Raw genomic sequence first — 25,445 nt, 5'->3', positions numbered from 1 at the left:
GCTTCTCCCCTTCTGTTTCTCCCCTTCTGTTTCTCCCCTTCTGTTTCTCCCCTTCTGTTTCTCCCGTTCTATTTCTCCCCCTTTGTTTCTCCCCCTCTGTTTTAGCCCCTCTGTTTCTCCCCCTCTGTTTCTCCCCCTCTGTTTCTCCCCCTCTGTTTCAGCCCCTCTGTTTCAGCCCCTCTGTTTCAGCCCCTCTTTATCAGCCCCTCCGTTTCAGACCCACTGTTTCTCCCCCTTTGTTTCTCCACCGCTGTTTCCGACCCACTGTTTCTCCCCCTCTGTTTCTCCTTCTCTCTTTCAGCCCCTCTGTTTCTCCCCCTCTCTTTCAGCCCCTCTGTTTCTACCCCTCTGTTTCAGCCGCTCTGCTTCTCGCCCTCTGTTTCAGCCCCTCCATTTCAGACCCTCCGTTTCTCCCCCTCTGTTTCAGCTCCTCTGTTTCAGCTCCTCTGTTTCAGGCCCTGTTTCAGCCCCTCTGTTTCAGCCCCTCTGTGTCTCCCCCTCTGTGTCTCGCCCTCTGTTCTAGCCCCTCTGTGTCTCGCCCTCTGTTCCAGCCCCTCTGTTCCAGCCCTCTGTTTCAGCCCCTCTGTTTCAGCCCCTCTGTTTCAGCCCCTCTGTTTCTCCCCCTCTGTTTCAGCCCCGCTGATTCAGCTCCTCTGTTTCTCCCCCTCTGTTTCTCCCTCTCTGTTTCAGCCCCTCTCTTTCTCCCCCTCTGTTTCAGCCCCTCGGTTTCAGCACCTCAGTTTCCCCACCTCTGTGTCTCCCCCTCTGTTTCAGTCCCTCTGGTTCACTCCCTCTGTTTCTACCCCTCTCTTTCACTCCCTCTGTTTCAGCTCTTCTGTTTCTCGCCCTCTATTTCTCGCCCTCTGTTTCTGGCCCTGTGTTTCAGCCCCACTGTTTCAGCCCCACTGTTTCAGCCCCACCGTTTCAGCCCCACTGTTTCAGCCCCACTGTTTCACGCCTTCCGTTTCTCGCCTTCTGTTTCTTGCCCTCAGTGTCTGCCCCTCTGTTTCAGCCCCTCAGTTTGCTCCTCTCTGTGTCTCCCCATCCGTTTCAGCCCCTTTGTTTCACTCCCTCTGTTTCTCGTCCTTTGTGTCAGTCCCTCTGTTTCTCGCCCTCCGTTTCTCCCCCTCCGTTTCTCCCCCTGCGTTTCTCCCCCTCTGTTTTAGCCCCTTTCTTCCTCGCACTCTGTTTCAGCCCTTCTGTTTCAGTCCCTGTTTCTCGCCCTCTGTTTCTCGCCCTCTGTTTCTCGCCCTCTGTTTCAGCGCCTCTGTTTCAGACCCTCTGTTTCAGCCCCTCTGTTTCAGCCCCTTTGTTTCTCCTCCTTTGTTTCTCCTCCTTTGTTTCTCCTCCTTTGTTTCTCCCCCTCTGTTTCAGCCCCTCTGTTCCAGCCCATCTGTTTCTCGCCCTCTGTTTCAGACCCTCTGTTTCTCCCCCTCTGTTTTACCCCCTTTGTTCCTCACACTCTGTTTTACCCCCTTTGTTCCTCACACTCTGTTTTACCCCCTTTGTTCCTCACACTCTGTTTTTCCCCCTCTGTTTCTCCCCCTCTGTTTTACCCCCTTTGTTCCTCACACTCTGTTTTACCCCCTTTGTTCCTCACACTCTGTTTTACCCCCTTTGTTCCTCACACTCTGTTTTTCCCCCTCTGTTTCTCCCCCTCTGTTTTACCCCCTTTGTTCCTCACACTCTGTTTTACCCCCTTTGTTCCTCACACTCTGTTTTTCCCCCTCTGTTTCTCCCCCTCTGTTTTACCCCCTTTGTTCCTCACACTCTGTTTTACCCCCTTTGTTCCTCACACTCTGTTTTTCCCCCTCTGTTTCTCCCCCTCTGTTTTACCCCCTTTGTTCCTCACACTCTGTTTTACCCCCTTTGTTCCTCACACTCTGTTTTACCCCCTTTGTTCCTCACACTCTGTTTCTCCCCCTCTGTTTTACCCCCTTTGTTCCTCACACTCTGTTTCACCTTCTCTTTTAGACCCTTTTTCTCGCCCTCTGTTTCAGCCCATCCATTTCAGACCCTCTGTTTCTTCCCCTCTGTTTCTTCCCCTCTGTTTCTCCCTCTTTGTTTCTCCCCCTTTGTTTCTCCCCCTCTGTTTCTTGCCCTCTGCTTCTCCCCCTCTGTTTCAGCCCCTCTGTTTCTCCGCTCTGTTTCAGTCCGTCCGTTTCAGCTACTCTGTTTCTCGCCCTGTTTCTCGCTCTGTTTCTCCCCCTCAGTGTCTCCCCCTCAGTGTCTGCCCCTCAGTGTGCCCCTCTCTGTGTCTCCCCATCTGTTTCAGCCCCATTGTTTCAGTCCCTCTGTTTCTCGCCCACTGTTTCAGCCCATCTGTTTCAGCCCTTCAGTTTCTCCTCCTCTGTTTCTTGCCCTCTGTTTCTCTCCATCTGTTTCTCTCCCTCTGGTTTTCCCCCTCTGTTTGAGCGCCTCTGTTTCAGCCCCTCTGTTGCTCTCCCTCAGTTTTAGCCCCTCTGTTTCAGCCCATCTGTTTCAGCCCCTCTCCTTCTTGCCCTCTGTTTCAGCCCCTCTGTTGCTCTCCCTCAGTTTTAGACCCTCTGTTTCAGACCCTCTGTTTCTCGCTCTCTGTCTCAGCCCCTCTGTTTCTACCCCTCTGTTTCTCCCCCTCTGTGTCAGCCCCTCTGTTTCAGCCCCTGAGTTTCAGTCCCTCAGTTTGCCCCTCTCTGTGTCTCCCCATCTGTTTCAGCCCCATTGTTTCAGTCCCTCTGTTTCTCGCCCTCTGTTTCAGCCCATCTGTTTCAGCCCTTCAGTTTCTCCTCCTCTGTTTCTTGCCCTCTGTTTCAGCCCCTCTGTTTCTCTCCCTCTGGTTTTCAGCCCCTCTGTTTCAGCCCCTCTCCTTCTTGCCCTCTGTTTCAGTCCCTCTGTTGTTCCCACTCCGTTTTTCTCCCTCTGTTTCAGACCCTGTTTCTCGCTCTCTGTCTCAGCCCCTCTGTTTCTACCCCTCTGTTTCTCCCCCTCTGTTTCTACCCCTCCGTTTCAGCCCCTCTGTTTCTCGCCCTCCATTTCTCACCCTCTGTTTCAGTCCCCGTTTCAGCCGCTGTGTTTCAGCCCCTCTGTTTCTCGCCCTCTGTTTCAGCCCTTCTTTTGCAGCCCCTGTGTTTCAGCCCTTCAGTGTCCCCGTCTCTGTGTCTCCCCCTCTGTTTCAGCCCCTGTTTCTCACTCCCTGTTTCAGCTCCTCTGTTTCTCCCCCTCTGTTTCAGCCCCTCTCCTTCTTGCCCTCTGTCTCAGTCCCTCTGTTTCTCGCTCTCTGTCTCAGCCCCTCTGTTTCTCGCCCTCTGTTTCTCACCCTCTTTCTCAGCCCCTCTGTTTCTCCCCCCCCGTTTCAGCCCCTCTGTTTCTCGCCCTCTGTTTCAGACCCTCTGTTTGCCACTCTCTTTCTCGCCCTCTTTTTCAGTCCCTCTGTTTCTCGCTCTCTGTCTCAGCTCCTCTGTTTCAGCCCCTCTGTTTCAGCCCCTCTGTTTCAGCCCCTCTGTTTCAGCCCCTCTGTTTCAGCCCCTCAAGTTTCAGCCCCTCAGTTTCCACCACTCTGTCTCCCCCTCTGTTTCAGCCCCTCTGTTTCTCGACCTCTGTTCCTCCCCCTCTGTTTCAGCCCCTCTTAGCAGCTCCTCTGAGCTCGAAAACCAACAACTTAAGCACATTCATAGTATTATGCTGATTGTATAACAGGCCTAAAGGGCAGAACAAGCATTTACAAATGTGAATGTACGCAAATACTGCAAAGGGCTTCATACAAAGGAAAAGGAGGCATGTTCAGTGTAGGAAAAGCAGTATTCTCACTACATGGAGCTGGCTACCGTTATATGGCTGGAATACACTAGTCAAAAAGTTTATCCTACTACACACTATATCATGCAGATGAACAGCCAATGACAATATGCACACATACATTGAAAAAAACCAATACAAGTTAAAGATCAAGCGCAATGCATATGCAGAGAATGAAGAAAATAAATAACTTCTAATGCATGAGAAGAGTTGTGTGCCTATTGGGTAACTCAACATATACATGATAATGCATGTAATGTTTTTGTATTAAGAGGGGATGTTTGGGATAGAAAATACAATGTGTACCAATGCACCTCCCTGCTTACCAGTCAGGTGGCCTCAATCATGGGTGGGGGCTGCCATCTTAAGGCCTGTTTCAATAAAGTCACAGTATAGGCCAGACTAACGTTGTGAGACTTGTACAGTATTGATTTCTGTAATATAGCTCCATTGTATGGGTTGTTAAATCCTTTCCTCAGTATTTAATTAGCATGTGACTACTGAAGTCAGTGTTACATTATATCATTAACATTTCTGTTCTCATTATGCTACAGGCATCTCATGATGAAGACTTACTTGGACAGTGTCACCTGCCCTTTGGCTACTTAATCTGGGGAATATGAATGATGGGTAATTGTTTCTCACACATATAGGTTATGAACCCAACCCAAAAACCAAAGATACACCATAAGTTTCTACTATGTGAAGAAGCTGCAATCAATTTACTTCATATGTTTCTGTACGTAGCTACCTTCACAATTTTTTTAAAAGTCCAGAATTCATAAGAAAATGTAAGTGAAGGTCTTTGACATTTCTAGTAGCTAAAAGGTATGGAGCAGTCTCAATTTATTTGCATCTCTCACTCTAACCGATGTTCCTCTGACTTGCAGCACTACCACCTCTCAGGTCCAATCCTAACACTGTATTTAAACCTGCTGACAAGTACAGCATTGCATTGTTAGGCAAAGACATTTACCTTGCAGAGGTTTAACATTTATCAATATCTCATCGTATTTCTTCAATTCCCCTCTCATCACTGATCACCAAACCTTCATTCCCCAGATAACATTCATTGCATAATCAACACTAGAGATTTTTCCTCACAAACTTTCAACTTTAGATTCCAACATCCCACTGCCCTCCTTCTGAAGATCCGCACATAGGATTGTTCTGGTCGATCCATGCTTTCAGCCTGATCTCGCCCTACAAAATTTCTTCCTTCCTAATTCATCATTGTTTTCCTCCACTTGTCTAGTCTTTCCTGACCAATGTACATGATTCTTACCACCCCATTCAAAACTTTACCAGCTTCTAGTTTTCTGCCTGGGGAAACCAGCCTTTCCTTCACACAAGCAGCCAGACACCCTTCATCTTCATTGCCTATAAAGAAAACTTGAGGTTTGTCTAAAACATTGCAGTAACAATTAAACTATGTACTGCAACACATGGACAGAGAACCATTACACCAATGACTCATTATTCATTTATGAAGAGAACAGTAAACAATCTCTTCATCTTTAAAAAAATGTTCTATCAGTTTCCAGGACTACCGTGGGCTGCCTATGTATTATTAAATTGAACTTATATTGTAAATATTGAGAACTTGAAGCAGAGTGGTCTGACTTATAACATCAATTGGCTTCATGACCTTTGGGTATCTAACATCTGAATTCCCATGTTAAATTTTCATTGTTGATCTGAAAACATTCCCAAAAGAATAATCTTGTTTTTAAAACAATTCACTCCTTTTCATTCTTAAAAAGCAGAAGTTAAACAATCCATAAGTAATACATGTTTTGTAAATACACTAACAGTTAAATGAAAGCCTAGCTGCCATAAAAAAAATTGTCAAATTTATTTGGATATTTTGAAATATTTACAACAGTTCATTTTAAGTCACGTAACAGGGTAAATTCAAGTTTATCTGTGTCTGAAGTCACAAACTTTATACATTTACTTTTCACTGCATGCCTGTTGCTATTGTGTTGTACAGACTGAGGAATATTTTCTTCTCATTTATCACCAGGTGACTGCAAAAGGCATATATGTGAAAAAGCAGTATATTTTGAACTGCAATGGATGATACATAAAAGATGAGGCAGCACTGGCACCTTTGGAATACGACTATTCAGCTAAAGTGCCTGTCAAAAATGGTAGTGGGTTCAAATATTGCCAAAATCAAAATAAAATGCTCTCTTGAAAATTCCAGGTTCTGAACTTCAATCTGAGACATGGGAACAAGAAAGAAGCAGCTCTGTTGCAGTTTAATTGCAAGAACTCAGGATAACAAAATGATCCAAAGTTGATGGTGTAAGTTGAAGTAGCTACATTTCTGAAAATATATGCATAGTCTCAGCATTACAAAGCACAGGAGCATCCAGTTGCACCATCATACAAAAACAGAGATTCTAAAAAGGAATATGTTTGATATGAAACAGCTTTGTGATTGTGGATAATTTGAAAAAAAATAAAGCTGACTCTGGAAAAAGGTCAAATCAATATAAACTAGGAGAACCATTTCTAAAAGTAAAACAACTTCAGAAAAAAATTAAATATCTATCGCATTATTATACAGAATGTGGAAAATAAATATTCCTTTTAACAGTATTACGAAGATCTGCCTCATAGCAGTTAGTAAACCTTACAAACACTTTTTCAAAAACAAAGGAAATAAAAGTCAAATAGCAAGATGGCTGAAGAATAATTGGCATTACAAAATGACCTTAAAAAAACTAATCAGAAATCCATAAAAAGGGTATAATATGGAATATAACAACATTCGGGCAAAACGCTTGTTTTTGACATTAGAGTAATCCTTTTCCTGAAACTTCCTTTGTATATATTTGCAGGAGAGCAGAATTGAGGTGTGGGAAGTGCAGTTAATTGGATGGATCTCTTCCAAAGCATACAAATCCTTCAGTAATCTGCTAAGGAACAAGAGCAGAACTCAATGGAAGGATATTTAGGTGGTAAAGCTCTATTGGCTGAGATTCTGTGAAGTATAATTTTCCGTCGCTCTTGCTGTAGCCAGAAGAGCATCTCCACTTTGTCCCGTTGCATTTTCTCTATATATGGCCGGCCCTATAATCAGAAGTTTGAGGAAACATTATTAAGAGGTAGGTAGCAGAATGCACGTCGTGCACAGGGATTATCACAACACTGCAAAACTGTAAGTAAACTAAAGTAAAAGAATGTCATTTTTAAAAAAAATTCCTTAAAAATATTAGTTTAACCTAACTATTAATCAGACTGTCTTAGAATTAACCTTACTGAATACAACTGGACTGGTTACCCAAAGACCCTGAAAATGCTCAGGGTCCCAGGTATGATGATGGAATTTGAATTCAGAAAAAGATTGTAATTATAAGTTTAACAATGACCATTAAACCATTGTTGATTATCATTGTAGGTTGCTAATATCCTTTAATGAAGGAAATGTGACCTCACCTAATCTAGCCTATATGAGACTCCAGACCCACAGTAATGTGGTTGATTCACAACTGTTTTCTGAAATGAACTACCAAGCCATTCAGTCTCAATTGCTAAACAGCCTCAAAAGGAATTATATTGGATCGATCACTTGGCAACATCCAAGAAACTGGAACCAATAATGGCAAACTCAGCCCTGCAAAGACCACCTTACTGACATCTGGGGGCTAGTGCTGAAATTGGGAGAGCTGTGTCTCGGACACTTCAGGCAACACGTGATATAGTCTAGGTGATCTGGGAATCCTCAAAATTGCCTCCAGACCCCATTAAATCTCATGGCATCAGGAGAAACATGGGCAAAGAAACTTCTGTTGATTACCATGTACCACTTGATCCCTCAGTTGATGAATCAGCACTCCTCCAAGTTGAAATATTGAGGGTAGCAATGGCACAGAATTTATTCCGGGTGGAGGACTTCAATATCCACCAACAAGAGTGGTTCAGCAGCATCACTACTGATTGAGCTGATCGAGACCTGAAGGACGTAACTGCTTGGTTGGGTCCATGGCAGATGATGAGGGAACAATCTGCCTGCCGCACATGCATCTGTCCTGACAGCAATGGTAGATGTCACCATTACAAAGACTTTGTGGAGGCCATCTTCACATTAAAGATATTCTCCATTGTCTTGTGTGTCACTACGAATGTGCTAAATGGGATAGATTTTGAACACATCTAGTAACTCAGACCTGAATCTATGAGGCATTATAAGTCATCAGCAACAACAAAACTTATACAAACACAAAAAAACCCAAAGAACTGCAGATGCTGGAAGTCAGAAATACAAACAAAAATTGCTAGAAAAGCTCAGCAAGTCTGGCAGCATCTATGGAGAGAAAGGTGAGTTAACATTTCAGGTCCGGTGATGCTTCTTCAGAACTTCAGAACAACAGTACAATCTGCAACCTCATGGCTTCATATATCCCCAATTTTACCATTATCATCAAATCAAGAATTAACTCTGGTTAAATGAAAAGTGCAGGACGGTATGCCTGAGCAGCACTAAATGAGCCAAACTGGTGAATCTATAACACAGGATGAGTTACATGTCAAAAAACATAAGCAGCAAGTGATAGACAAAGATAAATTCCACAACCGATGGATCAGATTTAAGTTATGTAATTTGGCTGCATGCTATCATGAATGGTGTTGGACAATTAAACAACTCACTGCAGGAGGAAACTCTACAATTATCCCCATTCTCAGGTAATGGTGGAACCTAGCAGATCAGTGCAGAAGATAAGGCTGAACCATTTGCAACAACCTTCAACCAGAAGTGTTAAGCAGATGACTTATCTCAGCCGCTTCAGAATGTTCCAGCAGCACAGATGTTGTTGGGGGTTGAATAGCTCAATTGGCTGGACAGCTGGTTTGCTATACAGCATAACACTAACAGCACAGGTTTGATTCCCAGATTGCATTCCCAGATTTTCCCACAAGAGAAAACAACATCTCTGCATCTAAAATTCAAGTCCCCTAAGAATCTGGTATGTTTCACTATGGTGGCCTCTAAATCTTCTAGTTTCCAATGAGTACAGACCCAACCTACCTACCAACTTACTTAACTTCTCATTATAAGACAGTGCCTCCACACCCAGGACCAGCTAGTCAATTGTCTTTGGACTATCTTCAATGCAAGTATATCTTTTCTTCAAAAAGTGTCCACAACTGTTCACAGTATTCCAGCACGAGGTCTGACTAGTGTGTTGTGTAGTTATAGCAACTCCTACCTATTTTTATACTCCATTCCCTTTGAAATAAAGGCCACCATTAATTTGCATTTCATTTTACCTGCTGACCTTGTGTACTAGTTTTTAGTGACTTATGCATGAGGACTCCCAAATCTTACAGCGATACAGCTTTAAGAGGGTTTGAGCTATAGGGAGAAGCTGAATACAATGGAGCTGTTTTCCCTGGAGCATTGGAGACTGAGGGGTAACCTTATAGATGTTTATAAAATCATAAGAGGCATGGATATGGTAAGGGTCTTTTCCCTTATTTGGGGGAGTCCAGAACTAGAGGACATAGGTTTATGGTGAGAGGGAAAAGATTTAAAAGGGACCTAGGGGGCACTTTTTATCACACAGAGGGTGTGTGTATGGAATGAATTGCCAGAGGAAATGATGGAGGCTGGTACAATTACAACATTTAAAAGGCATCTGCTTGAGTATATAAATAAGAAGGGTTTTGAGGGATATGGGCCAAGTGCTCGGAAACGGGACTACATTAGTTTAGGAGTTGGACCAAAGGGTCTGCTTCCATGCTGTTTTTCTCAATGACTCTATGTCTCTAATAATTTGCTTCTTTATTCTTCCTGACAAAGTGCATAATCTAATTTTTCCACATTACATTCAATTTGTCAGATTTTTGCCAACTCACTTAAACTGTCTACTGTATGTACTCAAGTAATAATCAATTTTTTTTGACTACTTTTTAAGGTTAAATTTATGGGGTTGACTATTACATGGATACTGCTTTTGGGGGTTGAAATGCATGTGTGTCAAATTTCATACCGTATCATCAGCAGAAGCCCAATTATCTCGAAACAAATACAGAAAAAAGAAGAACTATGGTTATTCTGAAAACCCAGAGCAGAACAGCTAGTGAACTGGAAGACTGGGAGCAGAGTGGAACAACCAGCTGACTGGAATACTGAAGCAGAAAGTGATGATCGGCGCACTGATTCATAAACGTTAATCTGTTATCTGTGAAGAACTAGGGTCAACTTTTACACAAAATATATGGAAAAGTCCAGATCATTTGGCCAAAAATAGGGGGTTGACTTTTACATGAGATCGACTATTACTCGAGTATATACGGTATACCCTTTTGTATACCGTGTCATCGTTGTTTCTGCCTTCCCATCCAGCTTTGTGTCATTCACAAACTTGGCCATGGTACATTCACTTCCCTCATCCATACCATTAATACATATTTTAGACAACTGTGGACCACACACTGATCAATGACACTTAACTAGTTACAGGTTGCCAGCCTGAAAATGTCCCCCTTATCCCAACTCTCTTTCTTCTGTTAATTAGCCAATCCTCCATCCATTCTAATAATCTATCTCCAACACCATGGTTTCTTATCTTATTAGATGACCTAACATGTGCAGCCTTATTAGATGTCTTCTGGAAATCTAGATATATTAAATGCACTTCTTCCCCTTTATCCATCCAACTTAAATAATTCTAATAAATTTGTGAGGTATGATTTCCCCTTCATGAAACCACACCAACTCCACTTGATGATGTTAAGTATTTTTAAAATCTCTGTCATTACATCTTTTATAATAGACTCTAAGAATACACCTTAAGATAAATGGCCCTCTTGTATTTGTCTCCTTCCCTTTTGGAATAAAGGGATTACATTAGAAGTTTCCAATTCTCCAGGACTTTTCCAGAATCAATGGATTCTTGAAAGATTACCACCAGTTTATCCACTACCTCTGTAGCTATTTTTTTTAATATCTTAGGATATATCCCATCAGGTGTAGGGGTCTTAGATGTCTTTAGACCCATTAGTTTCCCCAAGTACATTTTTCTGCAGTATTCGTATTTATTTCCTCTCCCCTTTATGCCTCTTGATGATTTAGTGTTTTTGTTATACTATTAGTGTTTTCTACAATAAAGACTAACAGAAAGTATTTATTCAACTCCTCTGCCACTTCATGGTTTCCCTTTATTATTTTTCCAACCACATTCTCTAAGGGGTTTATATTCACTTTGGCCTCTGTCTTCCATTTTATATGTTTAAAAAATCCTTTGCTATCCATTGTGATATTACTTGCAAATTTACTGTCAAATTTTATATTGTCCCTCTTTGTTTTATTTTTGGTCATCTTTTGTTGCTTTTCAAAACTGCTCCAATCCTCTGACTTACCAATAACATTTGCCTCATTGCAAATTTTTTTCTTTCAATTTGATACAATCTTTATCATACTCTGCTATGTTATGGTCACTGTTTTCTCGGGATATTTAACTCTGACATCATTTATTAAACCTGGTTCATTACACACAATCAGATTCAAAATAAGTGAGTCAAAATCTCGGAACTCCCTCCCTAATAACGTTGTAGATGATGCTGTACCCACACAAAACAGACTGCAATGTTTCAACAAGGATAACTAATAAATGCTGCCCTAGCACACAATGCCCACATCCCATCAATGACAAAACCCCATTATAGACAGCAAAGATTTTATTGCTATCATAAATTGGTGTTTCTACCTTGAAGGTAACTACATCCTCAAAATTGTTTTTGATTTTCTTCAAAATTGTTGACAATTGATTTTCAATTTGTGCTATATCAGAGTAAAGCTTATCCCTCTCTTTGGACTCCCTTAATCTTGCGATTGAAGTACCCCAGTAACCTGTAACATAGAAAAATAGAAGAGACACAGCATTACCACCAAATTTATTCTTGAAGGGTCGAATGCATTCAACACACTGGGATATTTTTATATCGTCTGGTTTAGACATATTGTGATGTACCTCTGCAGCAGGTCAGAATTGAACCCAGACCGCTTGGCTCAGAAATAGGGACACTACCACAAAAACCACGATGGCCATTTTTATATAAATAAAAATGTATATCCATAAAATTAATTAATCAATACCCGAAACCAGTTTCTCTTAATTGTTTCAGCTATTAGGTAGTTAATTACCATTAACAGAACCTATTAGATTCTAATACTAGCAATGTATGTAGTCCACATTTTACCTGGATTTGATTATACCTGGATATCCACATTGCAGAATAATGTGGGTATCCAGGTATAATTACTAATTCTCAGCTCCTCCAGGAGAGTATGGTGTTGAGGTCCTCCATGAGTGCAATCCTGAAGGAATCAGTGAATTTATGAGAACTTTCAGTTTTATTGTTGAGTGCAATGTTTTTATCAGTGTGTCAAGCTTGTAATCAGAGCAAAACAACCTAACTAGATCAGAAAGGCTAAATACATATTTATGCAATGTCAAATTTCTTCATTATGATAAAGAAAATTCCACATTAGTTAAAACAAATTTTGAAATGTTCGTTTATGATGATTAACTTGTCTTACCATTCTCGTATATTTAGCTATCTGAAAACTCCTGAGAGACTTAAAAATAACTTTTATGGATTAATTACCAAGTAGAATGCTGGTGAGTGTGATCCTTGATTTGAAGACATTATGCTTATAGAGTGGTAAAGACCAAAACATTGTTAGAAGGAACTTGGTTACTAGATGTTCATTTGTTGATACATGATTCATAAGATTTAATGAAGGAGATTCTGTTTAAAAGGACAATGAAAATTTCACCCTGGTGGGATGTGGAGAAGAGTTCTTGTTGAAGTGGAAGGAAGTTGGACTCTAAACACAAGACTATATTCTGCTGACATTGTAGTGTTTTTTAATGTATAATATGGAGCTTTCAATTTTGTTGAGTAGTTCATGGGGAATATGTTCTCTATAATTTAGTGTATTAGCTGTCTACTATGTAATATTTGGTCCATGTTGATTTTAATTTGTTTGCAACATTAAAAATCTGAAAATGTGATATTTTGTTATGCAATCCACTATGTTGGTCATTAGGAAATTGAATATTCTTTTAAGAGTTGTCATTTTCTGGAAGAATTTTAAAAATAACAATACATTCTTTGCTACAATAGTAAAAATTTATAAGTTTAGACACTTCATGACAACAATCCCGATGTTAAGTGGAAGCAAAATATACAACACTTCTTTCAGTTGAGCAATCAAAACCATCAATGACAACCTATTTACATCACTAAGAAAAAATGCCAACCTTAATCTCAACCAATTTAAGTTATTCACGTACACTCTCTTTAATACTTACTCTGAAATTATTTATAAAGATAGAAAGACAGAAGATTGAATTATAACTGAAGTCCTTGGCAAAACCCCACAATGCATACAGATCTGCTCAGTAAAATCTAACACGGTCAAAAAAAAAACCAAATAATTCTTGGTAAACCACACTTACCTAGTACCACTCAAAACTGGAAAACACTTAGAAGTTTCAAAAGACTGATTCCCAATATAACTCAATCCAGGAATGTCACAAACATAATATAGTTCAAACAAAGTTGTTCAAATGCAATTGGAAACCTGTTTGTCACCAGATAGAACAAATCCTGTTTCTGCAGGGTAATGATTTTATGAGACTTTTCATCATTTGTTCTCTCCAAAGCCTACCTTTCACAAAAAATCGATTAGGGTTTGATGCAAATCTCTCAAATTGTTCAAGGTTACTCAAAATGCACTCTCGCTCTTTAATCAGCTTTACAGCTGCTTCCCAGGCCTCCAGAGCCTAAAACAAAGAAAGAAAGGCATGCAGTTCTTACTATTATACCAAATATACTGAATTTATGTATGACCAGTACTATGAATGAGGGAAATAAGTGTGATAATAGTTAGCTTCATTCTTTTTCAGTGTAGAATGTATTTTCGATCACCACGATCCCTGTAGCTACCTTAAAACATGGCCAACTCTCGCCGTTTCCTACCTTGAATTTTATTCTCTATTCTCTTAAAAAGCGCTCCTTTGTGGCCTTTCAAGGTTTAATAAGAATGTATTGGGTTATTTCAAGGTTAAATGTGCTTGCTCAGCACAGTAGCACTGTTTTACAGAATCTAGATAAGGTTATGCAACTTTGCAAAAATAAAGTTTTTAATTAGTGAATTTGGTATCTGGACTGTATGATATTAAATTATATTATATCCAGAGTCACTATGGCAATTTCCATAGTGATAGGATACATGCTTAAAGCATTGAGTGCATACTAATTATTTTTGGCACTTAGCACAAAAGGCTTTTGTAACAGACATTTATCTTCCAGTGTTGAATGTGCAAATGCACTAATAAAAATAAATTTGTCTGTGCTCAAAATAAAATCACAATTTAAAATTATGGATCAGACAGTTCATCGCTATAAACAAAGTTATCATTGATCATTTTCCACAGCTCTTTTAACTGAAAGACGATGATGATGAGATTTAGAAGCACGCTAATATTAAACAAAGTCTTCATGACATTGCATACCATGTTCTAGTACCATCTTTGGGTCAAGTGTGGTCCGAATGAGAGGAAGAACTGCAACACTGGGTTCAGAAAAGTCTGAGAGAATGTGAATATCAGAGCATTAGAGCACAGCGCTGAAGCAAAATGTAGGAATTTGCTTCGAGACAGGTGTTATAGCCTCAAAAGGAACAATGGTGTAAAGGGAGATTATAGCACACAGATGGCCTGAAAATCATGCAACAGGGATTCTATATTCCACAGGTATCAAATCTTTACAGCATGATGAGTAATTAAGGATAAACTTGGAAAATAGACATCTGGATTTTCAAATGGCCAGACAGTCGTTAAGCCAGTGTAAATAGTACCTTGGTGTTTTGATCGGGAGGGTTTGTGGCTACTGGACCAGATGTGTTGAGTGTGTCCTGCCCAGAGGCAGGTTCCTCAGCTTGAACTTCTACAAGGCTGATGGTGGCATGCAGGATGGAAGTGGAAAGTGCAGCAACATCTGGACCATTTTAAGAGGTACTTAAATGTGACTTCTCTTCTGGCTGAATGCCAACTGGAACAACCCTGTCTCTTTATGAGCAAGGAGCATCTGGAGTGAGGTCAAGATGCCTCGTTATGCTGATGTGTTACTGTTGGTGCCGTAATAGAATGTAGTCTGTACACATAACCAGCAGTCACCAAGTGTGCTTGACTTGCCTCTCCACAGCCACCAACTTGTCCACGGAGGAAGCACAGCACACGCAGTGTTGGTGACTCCTCCAATATTTACCCACTGCCTCTGTCAAACCTGCCTACTCCAGTGTCTTCTCGTGCATTTTAATGAAGTTGTTAATTGCCAAGATCAGGGGTCCTCATCTGCCTGAGGCTGAACAGGTGCCTGCTGTCTGGCAGTCCTCAGAGAATGCTCCTGACTGTAAGCAAGCTAAAAGGGAGCATGTCACTGGAGGAGTAGCCAGGGCAGGAGGTGGAAAACCTGTGGTTGGAGGAGCAATTTTGGAGGTTACCAAGGTCAGAGCAAATTAAGCGGAGATGTCACTCTGTCTGCTTGAGCAAGGTGACTGCCTAATAGGCTGTGCCCTGAGTTTCAGCTGGAAAGTTGGAGCAGAGGGTGTGAAGTGTGGCAGGATGGAGCAGTCCAACTGGTGGGGAAGGTCCAGTACCAAGTCCAAGGGAAATATTCCCACCCTGACCCAGCTCCAGTTCCAGTTCCTCAGCTCCACCTTGGCCAGCTTCTCCATCTGCCCCAAAGTGGAAACGGACTTCAGAGAGACCACTGATTCCTTCGCCATATGGTGGATGAGACTGGCCAGGGGCTGGGATCTTGCGGCTACTCATGGGGTTTTCAGCCCCAAGTAATGATCACATTAGCTTGAAGCTGAGACATCACATACGAGGTGGTGGTCATTTGGAGCTGTGGTAGAGTTGGAAAGAATGGGCACAGTGCAGGCTAGCCTGGTTTTGAAGAAGGTTTCTGCAAACTACAGAATTAAAGGAACAATGTTGTGAGAATTAACCACTTTCCAGTTCATTACAACATGTCGTGGACAACTGTATTTCATCTCTGCCAATTGATGCTGGAGGTTGAGAAATTTAAAGTTTAGGATATAAGTTTTTTTAGGATATGATTTTTTTTGGAAACAAAATATTGATCAGCTACAATATTGTGAGGCAAAGTTTAGTTCTAAAAGTCCAAGGTAATTAACAGTGATGCAACAGAACAAATATTTTGTGCTAATAAAATTGAACATCGTTACATAACAATGCAGCTCAATATCTCATCAGTAAAGTACTTTACATTACATTGTGAAGAAGAATGCCCATTTGGGAAGTTTGAATAATACACAAAATAGCTTCCATTTTCAAAACATTGGAGAAGTGAACTAGTGTGGAATAATCAAATTCTAAACAGCTGAAATTCCATACAACATTTTGTGTTCCTTATATTGTAGTATAAGTCATTACTAGGGTCTACAATTTAAAGGACACAATGACTGAACACCCTGAATTTTTCAACTGAGAAGAAAAAAATTGTAACTGATAGATTAAACCTGACAAACCTCAATGCTTTTTGAAGTAGCAAATAAAGAGGTGAATAGGGGAGTATCTATGAATGTAAGTTACATAGACTTTCAGAAGGCATCTGATGAGGTTTCTCATAAGATACGGTTTGCTAAAGTTGAAGCTTGTGGGATTGAAGGCAAATTAGCAAGTTGTTGGTGGTAAGAGACAAAGTAGTAATGAGCAAGTGTTGTAAATGGATGGATGTGTCCAGCAGGGTCCACACGGTTTTCTATTATGTGCAATGAAAATGAAAAATTAGCCTGTAAGAAAATCTCAAAATTAACTCGAGAAAAAAAAAGTATTTTTTGGTAGCCAGAATGCATCAAGTTGGTTTTCCACCTCACGTGATCTGAATCTTCTCTAACCTTATGTTTATAAGCATGGCTGAGTTGCTGAGGGATAAGCTGATTAAACATGGTTTTTAATCAGCTCCCTGAAAAAAACTCAGAAGCAGAAACACCACAAGATTTTACAGTGTGTCTTTCAGGATCACAAGTGAGGATGGATTTGGTGAAGAAATCATGTCATAAATGTGATTAATTTGCAAAAGTTGGCAATATCTGATGGATAAACTCAGAATGAAAGAGATCAGTGACGGTGGAGATGGGGCAGGGCAGCCAATGGAAAAATCAGGTCAGATCACAGTGGAACTGTTGATCACAAAAATAGAATTATTTAGTGATGGTAGTGAGGCAGCCCAGCACATTAAGGATTATAAAGTGCTAAGAATGGACGTGTGGATACAGGAGAAGTACTGGATGAGGCAGTCCCATTAGGGTGTAGACACATGATCAAAGTCTGGCAGGACAGAGGAGGTCTTGGATGTCCAATAACAAGCCTCAGGAAACTGGTACGGTTGCAAAACATTAGGAATGATAATTTTCAAAGTAGTATTTAGTTCTAACTGCTAACTGGCATACTGGAGGCCAAGAAATTTTAAACTCCTCCACAGCAACACTTGGTGGCTAAATCTTGCAACTGCGTGTGGAAGAGTTTATTAAAACCCACCATCACTGCCAAAAGGCAGTTACTGCATTTCACACGTGTATGTGGCAGGTAAGTTGTGACACATTGAATATACTAGTTAGAGTGTCACCTACAGGTATTATAGATAGATAAGTTTCTTCTATGATGTGATTCTACATTGTATTGAAAAGATTAATGTCATCCAATGCATGTACACAAATTAAATATAAAATAGATCATTAGCACTCTACAGTTATTTCATTAACAAAACCTACATTTTGAGGTGAACAAATGGCAATTCAGATAGCATTAATAACTGGTATATTTGGAGCAACGGTACATAGATCCATTTCTTTAAATATGCTGTCGTTGACCTCTCCTCAAAAAGTCCCTCAACTCCACAGTCCTTCCAAACTACAGGCCCATCTGAAACATCCCAGGATTCTGCAAAATCATTGAATGTGCTGTCACTGCCCAAATCTACGCCTGTATTTCCTGAAATTCTCCATCCGAATTCACTTCATCAGATTTCCAGCTGTGCTGCAGTACCAAAATGGCTCTTACTAAGATCATAAGAAATTTCAAATACAACTATGACAAGGATAATCTTTCCCTGCTCATCCTTCTGACCTGTCTGCAGTCTTTGACACATTGACTACACCATCCTCCTCCAACCCTTTGTCACTGCCATCCAGCTGAATGGGACTGCTCTCAAGTTCCAATCTTATCTATCTAAGTGTATTCAGAGTTTCCATTGCAATGATTTATCATTCTGCTCCTACACAATCACTTCTGTAGTCGACTCCTTGATACCCTGCTATTTCTCCCAAGAAAACACAGCATTAGTTTCATACACATGTTGATGAAACCAAGCTTAATCTCAACATTACTTCTCTAAGCACTTCCACTGCTGCTAAATGATCAATATTGACAATATTCTAATTTTAAAATTCTCATCTTCATTTCCAAGTCCCTCCTTGGCCTTGTCCTTCCCTCTCTCTGTAATCCCCTCCAGTCCACAACACTCCAAGATATCTGTGCCTCTTGAGCACCCTGATTTTATTTTTGTTCTATTATTGCGGCTGCACATTTAGTCAATGAGTCCCCACGCTCTGGAATTCCCTTCTTATATTTCTCCACCTCATTATTTTGCGTTATTCTTTTCAGATTTCCTTAAAACCTATCCTTATAACTAAGGCCTTAGTCATCTGGCCTGTAGTTTGGTGCCATAATTTGTTTTACAATATTACTCTGAAGTACCTTGAAACGTTTTATCAGATTAAAGATATTAGATAATGCATAGCTGTCGTAATATCAAAAAAGTCAGGGCCCTGCACAAAGTCTTGGTGGCCCAAACAGTTTTGGATGCAGTGAGACTGACTGCAATTTGCTTAAGTATTGTATAGGATCCAGTTTTTAATAAATGCTTAGAAATGTGCAAAGATTTGTTATCAAATCCTAGAAGTCACAGTTGCAATCACATGACTTCAAACCATGCGGCACCAAAACTTAGGGGTAAAAATTTGCAACAACATATTATTTGCATTGTTCTGTCAGGATTTTAGGAGCATGGCGTAATCCCGTGTTGATGTCACAGAGTTGCTCCGCACTGGACATTAATAATACAATGAGAGGAGTGAGAGAAAAACACACAGAGAGCTAGGCAGAAGCCTACAGGTCCAGCCATGAGAATGGCAGAAATATGTAGAGAGAAGCATGTGAAACAGATTGACAAGCACAGGTTATAGAATTTATGCAATAATCTTTCAATAACGTAACAGTAAGATTAGAATCTGGCATATGTCTGAATACCATTTAGCGTAGCGATTAGTTTTTGTATTTAATAACTAGTGGCATAAAGAAGCGGAAGTCTGAAGATAGTTCTTGACCTTGCTTTTTCCTTGATCACATTAAGCCACGTAACACGGTGTACAAATCTAGGAAATTTGTGTGTCAGACTTTTTCAGAGGAGCCATGATGTGGAGGTGCCAGTGTTGGACTGGAGTGGACAAAGTTATAAATCACACAACACCAGGTTATAGTTGGACTATAACCTGTTTGACTATTACCTGGTGTTGTGTGATTTATAACTTATTCAGGGGATACAGAGCTTTGTAAATGAGCATTAGAAGGTTCAGCAGATATACCTTAGAAATGCTTAGTGATGTTACACCATAAAACTATTAAAAGCTAGGTACACACAAACTTCCTTCAAAAAGAATATATGTAAGCACACAATATTTATGGTAAAAGATGCTGAACCAACTTAAGCCTATTCTATCCACATACCTTTGAAACACGAATCTTGTGTTTAAATGAACTGTATTTAATAGCCATATCAAGACGTTCCGAATCAGGGATGTACAGAGTGGTCCAAATATGTTGCAGTCTATTCTGGATCTCCTCTAGATCTTCTAGGTAAGGTTTCTTCCCAAGCCGCTTCTGAACCTCTACATACTCCTATTATGAGAAGGGGGTGAGATGGGGTTGGAGGAATAATAAAAAAAATGCAGATAGAGTTTGTCCTTTTTTTTACACGCACTTGAGGCATTTTTATTAAAGAAACCACAGCATCCTTCATTCAAAAGCTTGGGTTTATCAATTTTATCCCATTCTGAGCCATTCGGTACTGTAATTTAATTGAAAGTATTTCCTGCTTGCATTTAGGAGGTATACAGCATTCAATGTTGTAGGGAATGGGACAGGATAAGATTTTCTGATATTCCTTCCAGTGAGGCATCACTGGTGACAGTATGGTTGAGATTACAAATTCACAAATCAACAGCTCAACATGAAGTTACTGTGTATCTAGTTGAAGAAAAAACAATCAGAAATAGTTAAAAAGTCAAAAGGATTTCAGAAAGGAAAATCATATCTAACAAACCTGATGGGTGTTATTTTAACAGATATAGGTGGTAGAAAAAATGCAATCAATATGATGTGCATGATTTTTCACACAGGAGGCTATGAAGATTAAATGCATAATTAGGAAACAATGGAAAACTGGATGAAAACCTGGATTGAAGGAGGGAAAAGGGATACTATGGAGTTATTGGAGTTATTGGAAGCAGTGTGAAGCATTCTAAAGGGTTTGGTTTTCAACTTTATTTTTCATTGTTACATGATGATTTATAAGTTCAATCAGAAACAATGGATTCCATATTTGCAGATAATATTCAGTTTTTAAGAGGTAATGTTAATTATTCTGAAAACTAAAGGGAGGCACAAAACAATACAGGTGTATTGATATGAAGCCAATATTAAACATTGGAAGGTTGAATGAAATTGTTCCAGAGAACTTGTCTCCATTTATCTAAAGCCATAGCTTGCTAACAATCATCTATGTAGGTTTACAGACAATGATCTGTAAACTTAAAATCTGAACTAGCCATTGGGAAGACACATGACAAGAAGAATTCTCACTCATCTTTGGAGGTGATAAGGCAAGAAGTGAATGCTGTTAAAAATGTATATGATTTTATTATTAAATCCATATTGCAAGGGAATTACGTCAAAACTTTATAAGGTGAAGCCCGAGCTGGTATACTGTGTCAAACTATGTACTCCATATGTGGGAAAGAAAGTCAAGGCTATGGAGAGAGTGTAGAGGAGATTGACTCGAACACTAACAGAGATGAGGGATTTCAGTTATGTGGAAAGACTGGAGAAGTTAAGGTTGTTCTCCTTAGGTCTAAGATAAGATTTGATAGAAATATTCAAAGTTGTGAAAGATTTTGATTGAATAAATGAGGAGAAACTTTTCAATGACAGAAGGGTCTGTAACCAGAAGACACAGATGATAGGGAAGTCACTGCAGCCTTCCTTTAAAGATCCTTAAAGATACACAGTTTCTTTAAAGGTCCTTCTGTACTGTTTGATTCTATTTTATATACATATAACATGATTTGGAGAAATGTACAGGGCTATGGATTAATGACAATTGTTCACATGGCAAACAAATATCAAAATCTTCTTGTTAAATCTCTGGCCTGTTTTGATGTTATTTCTTTGTAATTCTCTGAGAAATAGCACTCCTAGAGTGCATCAAATGCGGAGTGTGGTGCCAAACAAATCTATTTCTTGAGAAAGCTCTTCTATTACGAAGTAGAGCCAAAATCCTTTCCAACTTTACAGGTCCTTGTTAAAAAATTGAATAGTCAAAACTACCTTAAATTAAGTGTTAATACAATCAAAGACAACAATGTCCCAATTTAATCAGCAAAGATGTAATAACATACATTGTAACAATCTTTGCCAATTACCTTTGACTGCAAACAATAATTTTGAGCAATTATGTATTTAATTGAAAATATAGATATTTTCTAATTAACCTGTTCAGAGATGTTAATACATTTGCTGCAAGTGGACAACTGCTTTTCAACTCTCATCACTGAGAGTTGATCTTTAAGAACCTGTACCCAAGTACTCTAAGCTAAATGAAGAAAAATGCAGCTTTATGGAGAAAATATATACATATCCCATGAGGTTTACCTAAATTCTATTCCATTTTGTCCTCTTCATACGGATCATTTAGCAGTTTAATTTGAAGTCTCTTAGGGATAGCAACTTGTCGAAACACATATTCACACCTCAGAAAAACTCTACTAAAAACACCTTGATGATTAATTGATCCAACTGTAACTTCTAATTTATGAAAAATAAAAGAGTGCAAATAGCTTCAGCAGTAAGGAGAACGTTATTGATAACTTCAATTACAGCAATTTAAAATTCTTGCATGCTACTATGTTAGTAAGCATTCCCTGAAATGAGAAAGTTTATTAATATTCTGTGCTTGTCATGATTATGACATGTGCTTGAAATATATATAGATTTATTTTACTCTAGGTTATTTCAAGGCACTTAGACCTGCTGGTATATGACTATCTGCATTATAACAGGATGTAAAATGATATGACACAAAAGTCATTGTCTCTCACCTGCAGTGGACAACCTTACCTTGGCAACTGTAAAGGCAAAAGAAAAGAAAATGACCAAACCAATACTAAAATAAAACAATTCTATATTTCCTTTAGCCTTGAAGTTATATATCACAGGTAACTGCAGACAATAAAGAACAAATTTGTAAGGAGATCTCAGCTATCTGTAAGAATAATAGGGTGGTTATGGTAGGAGATTTTAACTTTCCATAGACTGGGACTGCCATAGTGTTAAAGGTTTAGATGGAGAGGAATTTCTTAAGTGCGTACAAGATAATTTTCTGATTTAGTATGTGGATGTACCTACTAGAGAAGGTGCAAACCTTGACCTACTCTTGGGAAATAAGGCAGGGCAGGTGACTGAGGTGTCCGTGGGGGAGCACTTTGAGGCCAGCGACCATAATTCTATTAGATTTTAAATAGTGATGGAAAAGGATAGACCAGATCTAAAAGTTGAAGTTCTAAATTGGAGAAAGTCCAATTTTGACGGTATTAGGCAAGAACTTTCGAAAGCTGATTGGGGGCAGATGTTCGCAGGTAAAGGGACAGCTGGAAAATGGGAAGCCTTCAGAAACAAGATAACGAGAATCCAGAGAAAGTATATTCCTGTTAGGGTGAAAGGAAAGGCTGGTAGGTATAGGGATTGCTGGGTGACTAAAGAAATTGAGGGATTGGTTAAGAAAAAGAAGGAAGCATACGTCAGGCATAGAAGGAAAGATTGAGTGAATCTTTAGAAGAGTATAAAGGAAGTAGGAGTATATTTAAAAGGGAAATCAGGAGGGCAAAAAGGGGACATGAGATAGCTTTAGCAAATAGAATTAAGGAGAATTCAAAAGGATTTTACAAATACATTAAGGACAAAAGGGTAACGAGGGAGAGAAGAAGGCCCCTCAAAGATCAGCAAGGTGGTCTTTGTGTGGAGCTGCAGAAAATGGGGGAGATACTACGTGAGTATTTTGCATCAGTATTTACTGTGAAAAAGGATATGGAAGATATAGACTGTAGGGAAATGGATGGTGACATCTTGCAAAATGTCCAGATTTCAGAGGAGGAAGTGCTGGATGTCTTGAAATGCATAAAGTGGATAAATCCCCAGGACCTGATCAGGTATACCCGAGAACTCTGTGGGAAGCTAGAGAAGTGATTGCTGGGCCTCTTGCTGAAATATTTGTATCATCGATAGTCACAGGTGAGGTGCTGGAAGACTGGAGGTTGGCAAACGTGGTGTCACTGTTTAAGAAGGGTGGTAAGGACAAGCCAGGGAACTATAGACCAGTGAACCTGACCTCGGTAGTAGGCAAGTTGTTCGAGGGAATCCTGAGGGACAGGATGTACATGTATTTGGAAAGGCAAGGACTGATTCGGGATAGTCAACATGGCTTTGTGCATGGGAAATCATGTCTCGCAAACTTTATTGAGTTTTCTGAAGAAGTAACAAAGATGAGGGCAGAGTGGTAGATGTGATCTAAATGGACTTCAGTAAGGCGTTCGACAAGGTTCCCCATGGGAGACTGATTAGCAAGGTTAAATCTCATGGAATACAGGGAGAACTAGCCATTTGGATACAGAACTGGCTCAAAGGTGGTGGCGGAGAGTTGTTTTTCAGACTGGAGGCCTGTGACCAGTGGATTGCCACAAGGATCAGTGCTGGGGCCTCTACCTTTTGTCATTTACATAAATGATTTGGATGTGAGCATAAGAGATACAGTTAGTAAGTTTGCAGATAACACCAAAATTGGAGGTGTAGTGGACAGCGCAGAGGGTTACCTCAGATTACAACAGGATCTTGACCAGATGGGCCAATGTGCAGAGAAGAGGCAAATGGAGTTTAATTCAGATAAATGCGAGGTGCTGCATTTTGGGAAAGCAATTTTTAGCAGGACTTATACACTTAATGGTAAGGTCCTGGGGAGTGTTGCTGAACAAAGAGACCTTGCAGTGGAGGTTCATAGCTCCTTGAAAGTGGAGTAGCAAGTAGATAGGATAGTGAAGAAGGCATTTGGTATGCTTTCTTTTATTGGTCAGAGTATTGAGTACAGGAGTTGGGAGGTCATGTTGTGGCTGTACAGGACATTGGTTAGACCACTGTTGGAATATTGCATGCAATTCTGGTCTCCTTCCTATCGGAAAGATGTTGTGTAACTTGAAAGGGTTCAGAAAAGATTTACAAGGATGTTGCCAGGGTTGGAGGATCTGAGCTATAGGGAGAGGCTGAACAGGCTGGGTCTGTTTTCCCTGGAGCATCGGAGGCTGAGGGATGACCTTATAGAGGTTAACAAAATTATGAGGGGCATGAATAGGGTAAATAGGCAAAGTCGGGGAGTCCAGAACTAGAGGGCATACGTTTAGGGTGAGAGGGGAAAGATATAAAAGAGATCTAAGGAGCAACATTTTTCACACAAAGGGTGGTACAGGTATGGAATGAACTGCCAGAGGAAGTGGTGGAGGCTGGTACAATTGCAACATTAAAGAGGCATTTGGATGGGTATATGAATAGGAAGGGTTTGGAAGGATATGGGCCGGGTGCTGGCAGGTGGGACTAGATTGGGTTGGGATATCTGGTCGGCATGGACGGGTTGAACCAAAGCGTTTGTTTCCATGCTGCACATCTGTATGACCCTATGACACTAACCGGTAATTTAGACTCTTCAGAAATAACTCTTCCTCCATTGACAATTTAAAGATCAAAATTCTAATATTCAGAACAACTAAAACACAATGATATAAGAGTAGAGCCATACACAATGGAAACAAGTATTTACTTGAAATAAAGTGCCCAAATGCCACTGAATTTTCAGAAATCTGATTTTCTCAGTTTTATATCAAATAATATTTGTATGGTATCTGGAACTCAATCAAAGATCAACCTTACTTGATACCAATGGGCTTGGTGTTGTATTGTTGAGTGAGTATCTTATGTTTCAAAATAGACAGTTATCCAAATGGAAGAGTTCATATTGCAATATTTGTTGTACATCATTTTTAACTCACCTGTGATTTTTTTTGCTCTTCAATGCAAATACATTATTCAAAATAATCATCCTTAACACCTGCTTTCAGACATTCCACACACTCAGGTGTGCAACCATGCTTAATCCATAAGACATAGGAGCTGAAATTGGGCCATTCAGCCTATCAAATCTGCTCCACCATTTAATCTTGGCTGATAAAAGTTTCTCAAACC

At 40.0% G+C, this 25,445-nt stretch overlaps 1 protein-coding gene across 1 annotated transcript in view; it reads right to left on the bottom strand.

Annotated features, from left to right (window-relative positions):
• Positions 1-5,645: 5,645 nt before the first annotated feature.
• Positions 5,646-25,445, bottom strand: part of LOC140466671 (coiled-coil domain-containing protein 87-like) — a 101,444-nt gene continuing 81,644 nt past the window's right edge. The window contains exons 17-21 of the mRNA XM_072562119.1: positions 22,262-22,288; positions 19,614-19,784; positions 13,466-13,580; positions 11,496-11,638; positions 5,646-6,855 (exon numbers count right to left, since the gene is read on the bottom strand). Coding sequence (XP_072418220.1) covers positions 19,714-19,784; positions 22,262-22,288 — 98 coding nt within the window. The 3' untranslated portion in view covers positions 5,646-6,855; positions 11,496-11,638; positions 13,466-13,580; positions 19,614-19,713. The remainder of the gene's footprint in view (positions 6,856-11,495; positions 11,639-13,465; positions 13,581-19,613; positions 19,785-22,261; positions 22,289-25,445) is intronic.

The sequence above is a fragment of the Chiloscyllium punctatum genome, chromosome 44 (genome assembly GCF_047496795.1).
Source record: "Chiloscyllium punctatum isolate Juve2018m chromosome 44, sChiPun1.3, whole genome shotgun sequence".
Taxonomy (NCBI): domain Eukaryota; kingdom Metazoa; phylum Chordata; class Chondrichthyes; order Orectolobiformes; family Hemiscylliidae; genus Chiloscyllium; species Chiloscyllium punctatum.
This window is presented reverse-complemented; position numbering and strand designations above follow the sequence as displayed.